General features: G+C 43.5%; 1 protein-coding gene across 3 annotated transcripts in view; it reads right to left on the reverse strand.

Annotated features, from left to right (window-relative positions):
• Window positions 1–15,349, reverse strand: part of HSD3B7 (hydroxy-delta-5-steroid dehydrogenase, 3 beta- and steroid delta-isomerase 7) — a 496,942-nt gene that overhangs the window by 252,839 nt on the left and 228,754 nt on the right. For all 3 annotated transcript variants that reach the window (XM_086932049.1, XM_086932050.1, XM_086932051.1), the window contains exon 2: window positions 7,912–8,071. In XM_086932049.1, the coding sequence (XP_086788175.1) occupies window positions 7,912–8,071 (160 nt within the window). The remainder of the gene's footprint in view (window positions 1–7,911; window positions 8,072–15,349) is intronic.

Consider the following 15,349-nt stretch of genomic DNA (forward strand, 5'->3'; position numbering starts at 1 on the left):
CACCACAAATAAAAAACAAATGTAACTTGAATTCAACTGTGGGAAACACGTTTTTCTGGTAGGACAGTTCGATGGCCAATGGGATCACTTCAGATATCTGTGGGCCAGTGATATCAATCCTGGTTGGCGCCCTAGGGAAATAGTGAGGTATTTTTAGTGGTAAGAGGTCCAAGCCTGTGACCGAAAGGAAAGTGAACTAAAGTCAATGGATTAAAACGTATTACACGCAGCATAATACAGGTTGCACACAGGCGGTGTCCGTGCCGCTCGCTAGCCGTTTGGTGAGCGTGGATCGAGGTGCAGCTTTTCTTGCCTTTGGACACTTGTGAGATTATTTCGGAAGGACCGGGAAGGACATTGATGTTTCCCCTACCTGATTGCAGTCTGTGAGGACGGGCGCGGGACTGCGAGGTCCAGCATCCCCAGCGCTTTGACATTCCCCGCAGCTGGAGCCTCTTCCCGCCCCGCCTCCCTGCTACTCATTACAGCTCGCGGACCCCGCTCCGCGGGAGCTGCTCGCTAGCCGTTTGGTGTGCGTGGATCGAGGTGCAGCTTTTCCTGTCTTGGGACACTTGTGAGATTATTTCGGAAGGACCGGGAAGGACATTGACGTTTCCCCCACCTGGTTGCAGTCTGTGAGGACGGGCGCAGGACTGCGAGGTCCAGCATCCCCAGCGCTTTGACATTCCCCGCAGCTGGAGCCTCTTCCCGCCCCGCCTCCTCCTATATAGTCCAACCTATACCCGCGCATCGCGGGACGCGCGCGGGCGAAGCCCTAGCAAAGGGCGGGCATTCAGGGGCTGCAGGAGGCTGGGCTGGGCCCCCCTCTTACATCTGGCTCTGGCCCTTTTCCGGCTCAATGACTACGACATAGTGAGTCGTTTTACCGGTTTCACTAACTATTGGTGCTAAAGGCCTATTATTCTTTTGGATTTCCTTATTCAGTGGTCTCATTGTCTAGTCTTCTTAGGATTGATTGTTCCCTACAGCATGACTTCGTGTTCTCCTAACCCCTTACCCCCCTCTGTAGGGGTCTCAATACTAGGTCCTCTAGATAAGTACTTCGCCAGGGCTACTCAGGAGATTGACAGAGAAATCGCCCTGGCTGAGAGACGTGCCGAGCGTCGCTTATCCATCGAACTTCTTAAAAATCTCCCTGAGAAGAGTCTGTCATCGGGCACCTTGGCGCAAGTCCTTACTCCAGCAGGCACAACTGACCCTGTGGTGATTGCTTCCCTTTCCTTGGACCACACAAGGTTTGCGGCTCCAGGGGCCAGTCCTGCCAGGCTGGAGAGCACGGCAGTCTCAGTCCCACTTATTGAAGTTGATGCTTCAGACTTACGGCCTGGCAATGCTCCTGTTCCCGTGCTCCCCTCTAACACTACTCCTAGTCAAGGGGATACATTACCCTTACCAGTATTGGTACCGCCGGCAGCAAAAAGAACAGCGTATAGTAAAAGGAAGAGAACCACTAGCCCTCGCAGAGGTTGTCACCCCAAAGTCTGTAAGAAAATCAGGAGACTTGGTACCAGAGTGGGTGTGTCCCAAAAGGGAGTAGGGGGTGCTGCAAGTTGTCCTCATGAGGTTATGGAGGGCGAGTTATTAGACAATACAGTCATAGAGCCACCGGTTGTCCCGACTATAGTACCTGTGGAGCCCCCTCCCAATGAGATCCTTTCGATCACCATAATAGAGAAAATGCTGAAATCCTTATTTCTCCCGGTTTTAGAGAGAGTTAAAGGGTTGGCTGAACGGATGGATAGGTTCGAACAGGCAACCCTGGATAACTTTTACTCCATAAAATCCCTTATCAAGCTTCACTCTAGAATTAGAGAGGATGAATCAGGGGGGGATTCTACCGGTCGGGCGTCCTCCATTTCCCTACAGGATCTATCTATTGCAACTGGTTCGGCCAAAGGGGTGTCAATTGTAAAAACCCACGCAGCATCTGATGTGACCACTAATGAGGGTGTACGGTACCCTGGGCCACCTACTATGAATGCTACAGAACATCCAAATAAGACAAAGATCAGTAGTGCCCCTGCTACGAAGCGTATGCGATCTGAGGCTCCTAGTAATTATGGCCCTGTCAATCCCAGAATCCCTGACACTAGTAATGGACCAGAGCGAATAAACCCTAGAAGAGCTAGCTCTTTTCCTTTACCTGGTATCCAGCCTAATGTGCCCCCATCTAAAGAGGCTCGCAGAAGACCTCCTATGGATTTACCACCGGACTGTCAGCCCTATGTTGCCATTCTTACAAACGTATCACCCTTGAAGGCTGATCAACTAGAATCCTATCAAATGCTAAAAAAACAAAACTATGCATTGGCTAAGAATAAATAGACCCCTCCCTAGAGAACTTGATGGTTTGATCCTAGGTGTTAGAAGGGTAGGATGGGTAGGCTACGGGCACAAGCAGTTTGAGGGTGACTGTGTGGTGGTTAATTTTAAGGATGTCAGGGTTGCCCAAACAATCTGCAACCAAAATCCGGGGACCGGTGGTGCTGGAATTGGGGTAGTCGATTTGACCTATTTCTACCCGAGATCTGCAGGCAATTTATGTGGTATTCAAACAGGAGGAAGACGGATGCACAACTTTATCCCCCGCGAGAATCACTTTATCCCCTTACCTCCTCAGTCAGTAGCATGGGTAGGGCCATATGGGAGGATGCCAGGATATTGAAATTATATTTTTCCTGGGGTGGTTCCATCTTCCCTGAGTCCGGGTTTTGTGCCAGAGCCACATGTTCCTGGCCTTGCTGATGAAAACCTGTTACCTACACCTGTTTTATGCACCCCTCCATCTAACGATTTTACCCCGGTTGTTGGGAGTCTACAAGGAGAAAGATGTAAATGTAAATGTAAATGTATTGGCATTTATATAGCGCACTACTTACCCGTAGGGTCCCAAGGCGCTTCGACCGCTGCGAAACCCTTCCTGGCTTCCCTGAGAGATGGTCCCTTAATGGGTATCTCCAGGGTGAGACCAGGCATCCCCGGCGGTCTGGTGGGGCCGTTAGTGAAGATGAGGCAAGCTAATGCCCAGAGTTGCCGAGTGTGATCGCTGATCAGAGTGGGCACCGAGGCGAGAGAATTATCGAGTCCGCTGACCCTGGTCCAGAAACCTGCCGCGCCGGGAATCGAACCCTGGTCCCGGGCCGTCCTCTGCTCTCGGGTCTGCCGCCTCTAACCAGTGAGCCACACTACTTCACTTTGATCACGAAGAGAGGGAGGAGTTATCTATCCCTGAATCCCGCAGCGAGCCTGCTGTGGCGGATCCAAATTTAAGGATTCTCAGCTGGAATGTTGCGGGTATTCTGAGGAAGCTGGCCCTTCCTGATTGCAACACCCTTGTGGAAGGCTACTCTATTTGCATTTTCCAAGAAACTTGGAGTAGGCAGCCTTGCCACAAGGTGGGTTATTCATCCTTCTTTGTACCCGCAGAGTTCCCCCCCTCAGGGAGGGGCTGCCCCTCAGGAGGCCTCCTTATATGGGTAGCTATCTCCCTTGGGTGCCAAGTTACTCAGCATGTGTCTAACTCTGCTGATCTATTGGGTATATCAATCAAAGAGCAGCGGGGAGGACTGATCTTAGACATTTATAATATTTATGCTAGGGGCACGAAGGGAGGCTCACACTCACCTATAGTAACAGGTTTGGAGTCCCTGCTTAGGCAGCGCCCCGTTTGTTCTTATGTCTTGGTCGCAGGAGACCTAAACTGTACGTTTGAGCCCCTCGGCCTGGAGGACTCCCTGGGAATTACAGAGGATGATACTCGGAGAGGGATACCACCCTTGACTATACCCCCCTTTAGGAGATGATCAAAAGTGGTGATCCAAATTAACTCCTTAAATATGGAATTCGGCCTTAGGGCTGTCAACGGAAGGTCATTGTCAGACCCTTCTGGAGCCCATACCTACAATAGGGTGAACCATACGTCCAGGATAGATTATATTCTCCTTGACGTAAAACTTTGGCCCTTTCTGCAGGATATGGAGGTTCTCCCCTCAGTCGAGAGTGATCACAATCTCCTCTCTCTTGCTCTCTGCCCGTTGTGGATTGGGAGCCAGGGGGCACTCATGTCTCCTTCAGCGCCTACCACTCAGGAAGTATATCCTTCCAACTGTGGCAGACGCTTGAAATGGAGCAGGCTTATTATGGACGAAGAGAAAGTGAAAGCAATTGGGGCACTTTTAGACACAGCTCAGTCCAAAATGGATTTGTTGACTCCCCTGTTAGGGGAAGTCACAGTGATATTCTGTGATACAACCAAAGCCTTGAGCAACCTTTTCACTATCCCACACAAGGCCTCATGAACTGGTAAGAGCAAAAAGTTGCAGAACCCACCGGGTTGGTATACTCAAAAATATAGGGGGAAGAAAAATGCCCTGATTAGTGCTGTTAAAAGCAAATCCCAGCCTGCAATCAGACTGGCCAGGAAAGAGTACTCCCGGACTATCGCGGCAGCCAAGAGAGAATGGGAGGATAGGTTCTGGGCTGATCTTATGGACGCAAGCAAGGGCAGGGACGCTAGAAGCTTCTGGAACCTAATAAGATCTAGGGATAGGCCAGATAGCACTTTGCTGACTTGCAACATCCCTGCCCAGAACTGGTTCGACCACTTCTCATCTCTCTATACCCCTACTGGGGAGGCTTCTAATACCACTTTCTCTATAGCCGACTGTACAGGGGGTAGTGAGGATGTTTCTTTTACCGCTAGAGAGGTGGAAGATGTAATTAAATCATTGGTTCCTCTTAAAGCAGCAGGGCCGGATGGCATACCGGGCGATTTGTTACGGGCTAGCCCTAAGGAGTGGGGGAAGTTGGTTTCCACTTTACTCAATGCCATTAATGGAGGTGCGCCTGTACCAGACTCCTGGAAGGGGGCTGAAGTTGTCCCGATATTCAAAAAGGGGTGTCGGGACAACCCAGCAAATTATAGGCCAATAAGTCTTATCGACTCCTCCCAAAAAGTGGCAGGGAAGGTGATTTTGAGAAGGGTACTCCAGTGGGTGGACGATAACAATATTCTGTCAGACCTCCAAGCCGGTTTTTGTTCTGGAACCGGGACCATTGAACAGGCCTTTAGACTGGCTCTCTTGTACTGGAAGGTGGTGGTGCTGGGCAAAGGCAGTCTATATTTGGCCTTCATAGACCTTAAGACTGCCTTTGACCTGGTACCTAGAGAGGAGTTGTGGAAGGTCTTATCAGAATTGGGGCTCCCTTCGTATATTCTATCCCTCCTTGTGAGACTACACAATGGTAATTTTGCACAGGTGCGATGGGGCACGAACGGTGAAAAAACCGATAGGATTCCTGTAGGAAGGGGTGTCCGCCAGGGATGTGTGCTAGCTCCCACTCTGTTCTCTCTTTACGTGAACGGAGTGGTTGAGCATTTGTTAAGACATCCCTCTGATGCTCCTTCCTTGGCGGGCAAAAGGATTCCTACACTGCTTTTTTCAGATGACACTCTTCTTATTTCAAAGTCCCCCATGGGCCTTCAGAGCCTCCTGAATAACTTCCAGGAGTTTTGCTCGCTGAGGGGGTTGGTAATCAACACTGACAAAACTAAGTATTTGATCATGAATCCCCCCAAAAACCCGGGGCGCCCGCCGACCTTAAATTCTGCCCCATTGGAGAGGGTTTCCGAGTTTGATTATCTGGTTATCCGCCTTAATGACTCTCTTAGTTGGAATCCACATATCAATAAAATGCTCCTTGGTCACAAAAGGGTGGGCGGAACATTACTCAAGGAACAACGCTCCTCCACAAGTAAACCTATAGCCCCAGTGATGGAGATTTACAAAGCTAGAGAGGTTAGCGCTGCCCTTTACGGGGCTGAGCTGTGGGGTACTTGTAACTTAGATGTACTAGGAAAAGCAGAGAGCAAATTTTTGAAAGATCTGTTGGCTTTCCCGTCGAGTACTCCAACTGTCCCAGTGTTTCTTGATTTAGGATGTAAATCGATCAAGGACCATGCACAACTTCGCCCCTTGCTTCTCTGGGCTCGGTTGTGGCGGGTGCCAGAATTAGCCTCCTATGCAGAAGCACTATCAGAGGTAATGGCAATGGTAGGCTGGTCTAGGATTAAATGATTGAGGGACGTAAAACGGCTGCTAGTGGAGATAGGGCTAGGCGAGGCTTGGGCATCGAGATCTGCCCCTCTGAAAGCTACGATTAAGAAATTGTACTGGGATTGGGTTTCTTCAAAACTACTCTCAGATCCAAGCCATTGCAATTCCACTTTAGCCTTTTTGGGGATTAAAGCTGTGGTGGCCTATGAACCCTACTTAGACATGATTTCCATCCCTTTTGACCGTACCCTGTACTTTAAGTTCAGAGTAGGAACACTACCAGTAGGTGAATTAGTTGCCCGCTGGAAAACCCCTTATCAGATCTCTCCCTTTTATGTGCGCTGTCCCACTCGTATTGAGTCGGTAGCCCACATTCTTTTCGAATGTTCGGATTATTGTGCACCTAGGAGGCGATGGCTTAAACCCTTATGTAGACTTCTAGGCACCCGTCAATATAAAGTGGCGCTACGTATTTTAATGTCTGACACATCAACTCTGATTGTTTGTATTGTGTCAAAATTTTTAAAGTGGTGTTGGTTGATTCGTGCAAGAAGGCTTTCATTATCAATTTAATCTTGTTTTAACTGTTTTTAATACCTTTTCTTCCTGTTTTTTCCTTTTGTATATTTGGAATTTGATTGTTGTAAATGCTGTGTCCCTTATTTATTGTATACGCTTTTATGATATTTTTATATCGAAATAAAGCTATCAATCAAAAAATCACACAGGCGGTCGCAAAATATTTTCTTTAAATATTTACAGTGCTTTCAAAAGTTATGACTTTAGTAATGCACTGATTGTAGCTACTGCAAATCTTTTTTATAGGCTTCCTTTAAAATGACATATTCCAGATTCTATCAGTCTATTAAAACCTATGCTGGCTCCCAAAACAGCCTTCAGATTTACCAACTAACCGATTGCACACATACAAGTTGTTTTGAGGTAGCAGGCACCCTAGGGAGAAGTTTTTTTTCTTTAGTTGTGTCTTATGCCTCTCACTTCACAGTTAAAGGAGTCCATTCTTCTCCCCTTTCAACCTGCAGCAATTTAACTGCTCGGGAATGTTTTTGTTTTTTTTAAATATAAAAGTATGGGAACAGTTTTAGTCAAATTGGTAAATATTAGAAACGTCGATCCCTCTTTCCCCTGTCTACTTCGAGCTCTGCCTGTTGTTGATGCAGAGGGGATGTCATTCATCTGTGGACAGCACTACCTGCAATGTCGTCTTCTCCTCATCGCCACTGCTGCCTCTGCTGTGTTCAATAGTTATATACGCAGGACCCTACCTAGACAGTCCTGGTGTCACTGGACACCGACCTGGACTGCATTCATAGCAGTACTAAATCTTTAAAAAAACAAAGAGAGCCAGGGCCCTCGTCATGAGGCAACTGCAGTTTGTGACACCTATTGCCACTCCCAGCACTGCTAGTTACAGTACCAACACAACCACTAACCATCACACTCCTACAAGTGTGGCATTTCAGACTATTCTAGACCCCCAATGCTATAAGAATGGCTTGGGTGGCAGGTATTAGTCATTTTTACTGTATATTGAATGAATAAACAACTGCTGTTGGGTTCATCTCTAAATTAGATATTCAGCGCCACCATGTGGCAGATTGTCAAAAGTCCCGGTGTTGACCATTAAGTGCCAGTGTCGAGCACCAGAAACCACCGGCTCAAACCAAGCACTGATTCATAGCAAAAAAGTACTACCAGAACGGCATGCAATATTGATGTGTCTCTATGCTATCACTTTACCCGTAAAGAGATAAGTGCAAGTCTGGCAGCAGAGTGATAACAAAACAAGCAGATATGGCTTTCCAACTCTTACCTGTGCCAAGGTGCATCATTTTGTCATCAAGGTACAGGTCAAATACTCGCACCTCAGCGATTTCACCTTCGGAACGTTCTACCAGCATCTTCACCAGATGCCAGCCCAGAAACCCACAGCCACCAGTCACCAGATACACCTGATTGCGTCTGGCTGCCATCTGCAGGGGGGAAAGAGGAGGAAGTGTTAGATTCAGCAGGGAACAAACATTTCAATGTCACATACGGGCATTACTCGAATTTAGCTAGATTTTCTTGGCACCACAGATTCCCTCCATCTGTCGCAAGCATTCCCTGGGTTCATTTATAGCCTTTGCTTTCAACATTTTTGCTGCAAACTGATATTTTGAAATTGCATTCATATCTTAACAGAGAAAAGTGTGAGGCGTTTTGACGCAGAGGCAATGGGTCTTTGGTTTTGAGGCTACTTATATATTTCACCAAGCTTCCTGTCGTTGTTGTTAGGTGTGAAGTTAGCCCTTTGATTTAACTAAAATCATATATATATATATATATATATATATATATATATATATATATATATATATATATATATATATATATATATATTACCTACTGGCGGTCGCCAGTAGGTATATATAGTTAGGATTTTTTCTCCATGTAACTTTTGAAAATTCTATGTCTAATAACTTTGGCGTTTGTGGACGGAATCGGCTGAAATTTTCAAGAAAATGGCACATTAGGTTTCTGAGCAGCCCCTGAAAATTTGGGGGGGTTTCGTCAAGGGGGGGCCGAGAAAAAAGGGGGGTCCCAAAACGCGTTTTTAACATTGAGTTTTCCATAGGGCGTTTGGCCTCACTTTTAGCTCGAACGGCTGAATGGATTTGCACGAAACTTGGCAAAATTGTAGGGACTGTTAGCCCGATGTGCCTTTGCTGGGTCTCAATATATGTGCTCCAGTGGATTTTGAGAAATTAACGTTTAAAAAAACAGATATATCTGTGACAGCGTCCCGGGTAGCGCACCAGTTCGCGTACTTTTAGCGTAACGGAGCTTTGCGAAGCGAAGCTGATTGGCTCTCCGGTGTCTGTCAACATTCTAAACAGTCCGGAGCAGCCGCCATCTTGTCTCTCGGTAGGATCGAGACACAAGAGGAGGACAAAACGAAGGGGCAAATGACCATAAGGGGGCATAGTAGATCCTCCCTGACCCCCTAGGTTTGATGTGGAGGCTTTAAAAGGGCCCGAGGGGCAAAAAAAAAAAATAGTTTTTTTTCGTGGGGTGCGCCCGGTACGCGCACCGGAAAGCGTTCCGGGGAGCGTACTATAAGGAAACAAGAAAGATTGACTTCTAGAATTCTAGTAATTTTTCATAAAGGGAAGGTAGTTCTTAAAAGAACTTTTTTTAATTATTTTTGTTGTTTTTAATTTTTTAAATTATTTTTCTGAACATTTTTATACTTTTTTTGTATTTTTTGAACGGTTTTATATTTTTGGGGGTTTTTTTTCAGGGGGAAGAACGAAAAACAGGCATTAGAAACGGCTCAACAGGAGCAACAAAAAAAAAATCACTTTCTGGGGCGTTTTGAGCACTTGTGATTTTCAAATGCTCTGTTCATTAATGGAAAGCTCATTTCGCCGTGACAAAGCAAACCCCCACAATAAATGCACACCAGCTTGATATGTTGAAAATTATTTTGAATAGCGGGGACCATTTCCCTCGCCTCTGGTCCCGAAAAACTTTCATGGGATGAGGTGGTGGCCACAAGAGTTGGTGGATTTTCACTTAGGTTACGCACTTCCGCCATACTATAATTTATAGGATGCCACCTTTGCATGTGGCGATGCATTGTATAGTTTCCAAAGCTATACTTTTTATCCGTGCCTCGAGACAGAGGTTCTTTACATATCAGGCATGTAACATAACGTGCATTCACCTTTTTTTGGCCTGCAGGAAATGAAAAAAACTGCCAAATAAAATTGGCCTTGCGGTGTGATTTCCGGGGCTCTTCAGGGAAAATTTTTATTTGATGTACATCTTGTTCTTCTTCTTCCTCCTCTTCTTCAGGGTTGGGAATAAACTGGGGAGGTGGTCCATCCTTCCTAGGAGGTTGTGGTGGTGGTGGGGGTCCACCAGCTGCAGCTACAATTGAAGCCATCTTCCAATAATGATAATAGTTCTTTCTCTCACAAAGTTGAAAGTCAGAGTGAGAAAAATAGGAGGGGGCTTTCATCATTTTGGAGAAAAAAAATGTTCTAAACCAATGAAAAGCGTAATTTTTAGGTCACATGACCTAGCTTTACATTATTCAGAAATAAAAAATGAAATCAACCAATAAAAAGTGTTATTTTCAAGTCACATGACCTGTTATGCTTACGTTACGCGTCCCGTAACGCGACCCGGATCGCTTCCGAGTAGCTGCGCTTCGCGCCTTGGTTCGCGTTCCAGAACGCTTCCGGGTGCGCTAATGCGGCGCGTCATAAGACGTATTACGCGGTAACGCAATACGTCGCGATTACGCGACGCGTCACGATATCGTTTTCTAACGCGGTGGTTGTGCTAATGGAACGTTTACCGGTTCGTGGAGCGGGTCGCGGAACCTTATTAAGCTAACAAATAAATAAAAAAAATATTACAAAAATATAAAATATATTTTTGAATTAGAATAAGAATACATTTTACAGCTTTTGATATTTGCTATTAAAAAACCATTGAAATTCACTGAAAAAACCATAGGTTATAGACCATATATAGTTAGGGATTAGCATTTACAAAACCATAATTTACTCGCACAAAACCATTGAAATTCGCATATATAGTTAGTTACACTAACTATATATCGCGCACCCGCAATCCACTGCTGATGATGTCACATATTACATCATTCATGACATGGTCAGTGACATCACTGATGACATCACTGATGACATCTCAAATGACATCACTGATGACATCACTGATGACATCTCAAATGACATCACTGATGACATCACTGATGACATCTCATTTGACATTACTGATCACATCACTGATAATATCATTTATGTGATAATACACTGAACCTCTTCAGACTCTAATATAACCTTAGATACAATCAGTGTAAACAGACACTCACAGACTGTCACTCATCCATGGAGTTACTCACACACCTAGTCAGTCATGCAAAGAATCAATCACATCTCCATTTCCTCAACTATACAGTTATACACACCTTACTTAATCAAACATATACTAACACATATTTACTCTCTTATACAATCACTGATACAAGTTCACAATGATCCATACAGCCACTCACACATTCACTGGCTCTTATGCACAGTTATTTATATATGTCAACTCTCACATGTACTGTGTTTTACATATGCACTTACTTTGACATGTAGCACTGAGAAATCCAATCACTCACCAATACACTCATGCAGACAGTCAACCGCCCATACAGCTGTTTCCACATGCACTTTTGAACCCATACATATAGTGAATCAACTGCTCACACATCTATGCACAGAGTCACACACCTCCCAGCCACCCTCACACACACACTCACTCTCCCATACAAATACTTCGACAATCAATCAATAACCCATATAGTTACTCATATAGCTACTGATCAACACATGCAGCAGTTTACAGAACAACAGACAACAGACATAATGATGCACAAATTAAGACAGTTTAGTCACTAACCCATGCACTCAGTGAGACACATTTAATCACTCACTCATACAGTCAGTCACGCACCTACTAAATCCTTCATCCAGACACTTCTACATCTACTCATTCTTCAATATGTAAAACATATTTAAACTTTACAGAAACACACAGTCACTGGATGATGTCATCAGTGATGTCATCAGTGATGTCATTTGAGATGTCATCAGTGATGTCACTGACCATGTCATGAATGATGTAATATGTGACATCATCAGCAGTGGATTGCGGGTGCGCGATATATAGTTAGTGTAACTAACTATATATGCGAATTTCAATGGTTTTGTGCGAGTAAATTAAGGTTTTGTAAATGCTAATCCCTAACTATATATGGTCTATAACCTATGGTTTTTTCAGTGAATATATATATATATATGTATATATATATATATATATATATATATATATATATATATATATATATATATATATATATATATATATATATCCAAGACACCGCGTCTCACGGACCAATTTAGTGCAAATTATTTACTCAGTACAAGTTAGCGCATGACGTTTCGGCTCTCAGCGAGCCTTGTTCACGATATATATATTAGCTTACTTTACGACCAGAGCCGCCGACTTTGGAACTGGGGAACCAGGTTTGAGTCCAAGCCCAGGCTCAACATCCAGAAATTCTGAGCAAATCCCTTAATCTCACAGTGCCCACAAAAACAATGAATGTGACTTTGAGGAATGTAAGTGGTGCTCTTGTACAGGGCTCCAATACCTTGCGCTCCAGTTTGCACTAGACAAAACTGTAAAAAGAAATAAAATCAATTGGTCTGTTCTTTCATTCCCATTTTTTTCCCACGCCATATAGCATGGGGCAGTGAGTCTGCCCTCTAGTGCCATAGGCTAACAGTATTGAGCTTTCACATTCAACTCATTCACAAAAAAGTAGTTATTTTCTTTGCCAGGGGCTATTATGGCAATGTGTGCTATTTGAGGCCAGAACATGCTTTTGCTATTAGACATTTTTTTATTTTCTATTGGTGAGGCCCTGGCAGCTCCCCCACTATAAAAACCTTCACAAGAATGAAGCAAAACAAGCATTGACAAAGCCTAAAAGCAGGCAGTCAACCCCACACCTACTGCCTTTAATAATGCCTGTTTGGAGTGGTCTGTGTTGGTAATGGACTTGAGAGTAAGTGTGGGTTTAGATAGTAAGTGTGGGTTTAGAGAGTAAGTGTGGGGTAACTTGATTGGAAAATAAACGTACTGCCTGAGTTTTAAGACCCAGCGGTTGAACAGCTGGAGCAGAGAGGCTTGCATGTAAACTGAAACACCTGTGATGGGTTAACAAAGAATTTACACTTTTTTTAGTCCAGTTATTGTATAGTGTAGACTCAACCTGAAGGTATTGGAGTGCCTTACATGAGCACAGGTTACCTTACATAAGGGCACATTCATTGTTTGTGGGCACATGTAGATTAAGTGATTTGCCCAGATTCACAGGATGTTGAGTCGAAGCTGATGCTCAAACCTGGTTCCCCAGCTCCAAAGTCAACAGCTCTGGGCATTACGCCACGTCCTCTCTCCAAAGCCTAGTTTAAGCCTAGTTCCAAGTGATTACGAGAGATACCTGCCCAGTAGAGATTACTGAAGTATACAAAGACTGAGCCAGTGGTTGAGATTAATTCAAGCATTCCATCCATCCCTTTTATCTATAATTTAGTGTATCGCCCTAAGTGGAACGGGTATGCCCAGACTTGGCTCACATGCACACTGTATCACTGGAACCAAGCTATACATGGCTGATGAGCCCATAACAAGAGTGAAACTGGTCTTAAATTGTTTGTGTTCCAGTTCAGGGATGACCTGGCCTGGCGGTTCAGGGAGGACCTGGCCGGGCGGTTCAGGCTAGACTGTTCCATTGGAGCAGGGTCAAGTCTGATTTGTATATAGCTAGGTATAGTGGATCTCTATGAAGCCAGTACAGTGGATCTCTATGAAGCCAGTACAGGTGGATCTCTATGAAGCCAGTACAATCAAATCAATTAACAGGATCCCCACTTTTACAGTCAGAGGCTGTACTACTGTGATTGATTACATTTTCTTGTGCCCCCTCCTGTTGTCCTGTGTTTATTTTTATAGTGCGAAACATTCGCATTTTAGTGATCACAATCCGGTCATTTTGGAACTAAATAAAGATTGCGGTTTGGGGCGACCCACGAGTCACACAAGGGTGGAGGTCAGTATTAAACCCACTGATCAGGGCAGAAGGCTGAAATGGACAAAGATTATTCCTGAGATTTTTTTGGATACACTTTTCTTGATGGTAAATGACATGCTGCATATATGTTTAGATGTAACATCTGTGGGCACAGCGGTTATTGAGGCCTTTACAGCCATCTGTAAACAAATATCCTTGAATCTAACGGCCCAGGTAAAAATGGGGCAACAAATGGCAGAGAAATGGTTTGATACCACATGTTCACGGGCACATAGCAAGTTAATGAGTGCTATAAAACAGATCCCACAAAATAGGATTAAATTGGCCATAGTCAGAAAGGACTACTAGTTAGCAGTAAAAACCAGGAAGAATGATATCAGAAAGGAAGCTTGGGAGGCCTTGATGTCGGTTGACGTTCTAAAAAATAGTCGCAGTTTTTGGGAAATCACCAATAAGCCCTTTTTCTCTGATAGTGGTAATACTGTGGCAGAATGTAACATCACCGAAGCACAGTGGTAGCACATTTTGAGGCTATATATGAGACTCCCCCATCTACAGATTTTGTACCCTGTGCTGTCTCAAGAGACTCAACCTCGCCTATGAGTTTTAATGAGGAGGAAGTAGTACTGGCCATTAAGGCTATGTCCAGTAATAAGGCGCCAGGCCCAGGCGGTGTTCCAGCCGATTTATACAAAACGTATCCCGTTCTTTGGGCAAAAGTTCTGACTAAAATCTTTAATACTGCAGCAAAGGGAAACCATTCACCTTCTTAGGCTACATCTATTATAGTCCCCATTTTTAAAAAGGGTAGTAGAGGAGATGCCCAATGTTACAGACGGTAAACTGTCAAAATATCGAGTCCAAAATATCGATTGGCCATAATATCGAGTTTTAAATATAGATTGGACAAAATATCGAATGGACATCAAAAATTTTGTTTTTAAGGTAAGTAATGTAATATCGAATGTTAAAAATATAGAAAGTTAAAATATCGAAGTATATAATATAGGTTATTACAATTATCGAAATGTTAGTAATATCGAATTTGTTATAGTGTTTTTTATGTTATTATATGTGTGAAAAGTGTGTATTTATGTTATAATTAATTTTAAAATAATGAATTTTGTGTTTTTAAATTTTTGCGTAATTTAATTCTGTAGCGGGTTGTGGGTTTATAGGGTGGGAAGTAATTGAATTATAAATAATTAAATATGTAAATTTATTTATTGGTAATATTTTTTTATTAATTGTTATTTAATTTATATTTGGTAATTAATTAAATTTTAATTGGCAATTAATTTTAATTAATTGATTAATTGCTAATTATGTTAATTTTACTAATTTATTTTCTGTAGCGGGTTGTGGGTTTATAGGGGAATTGGGTGGGAAGTAATTTAATTATAATTAATTAAATATGTAAAAATTATTTTTGGTATTTATTTAGAATTAGTTGTTAATTAAGTTTTTATGTGTAATTAATAAAATTTTAATTGCCAATTAATTTAATTTAATTGAATAATTGCTAATTATGTTAATTTTACTAATTTATTTTCTGTAGCGGGTTGTGGGTTTATAGGGGAATTGGGTG

The sequence above is a fragment of the Lissotriton vulgaris genome, chromosome 7 (genome assembly GCF_964263255.1).
Source record: "Lissotriton vulgaris chromosome 7, aLisVul1.2, whole genome shotgun sequence".
NCBI classification, from domain to species: domain Eukaryota; kingdom Metazoa; phylum Chordata; class Amphibia; order Caudata; family Salamandridae; genus Lissotriton; species Lissotriton vulgaris.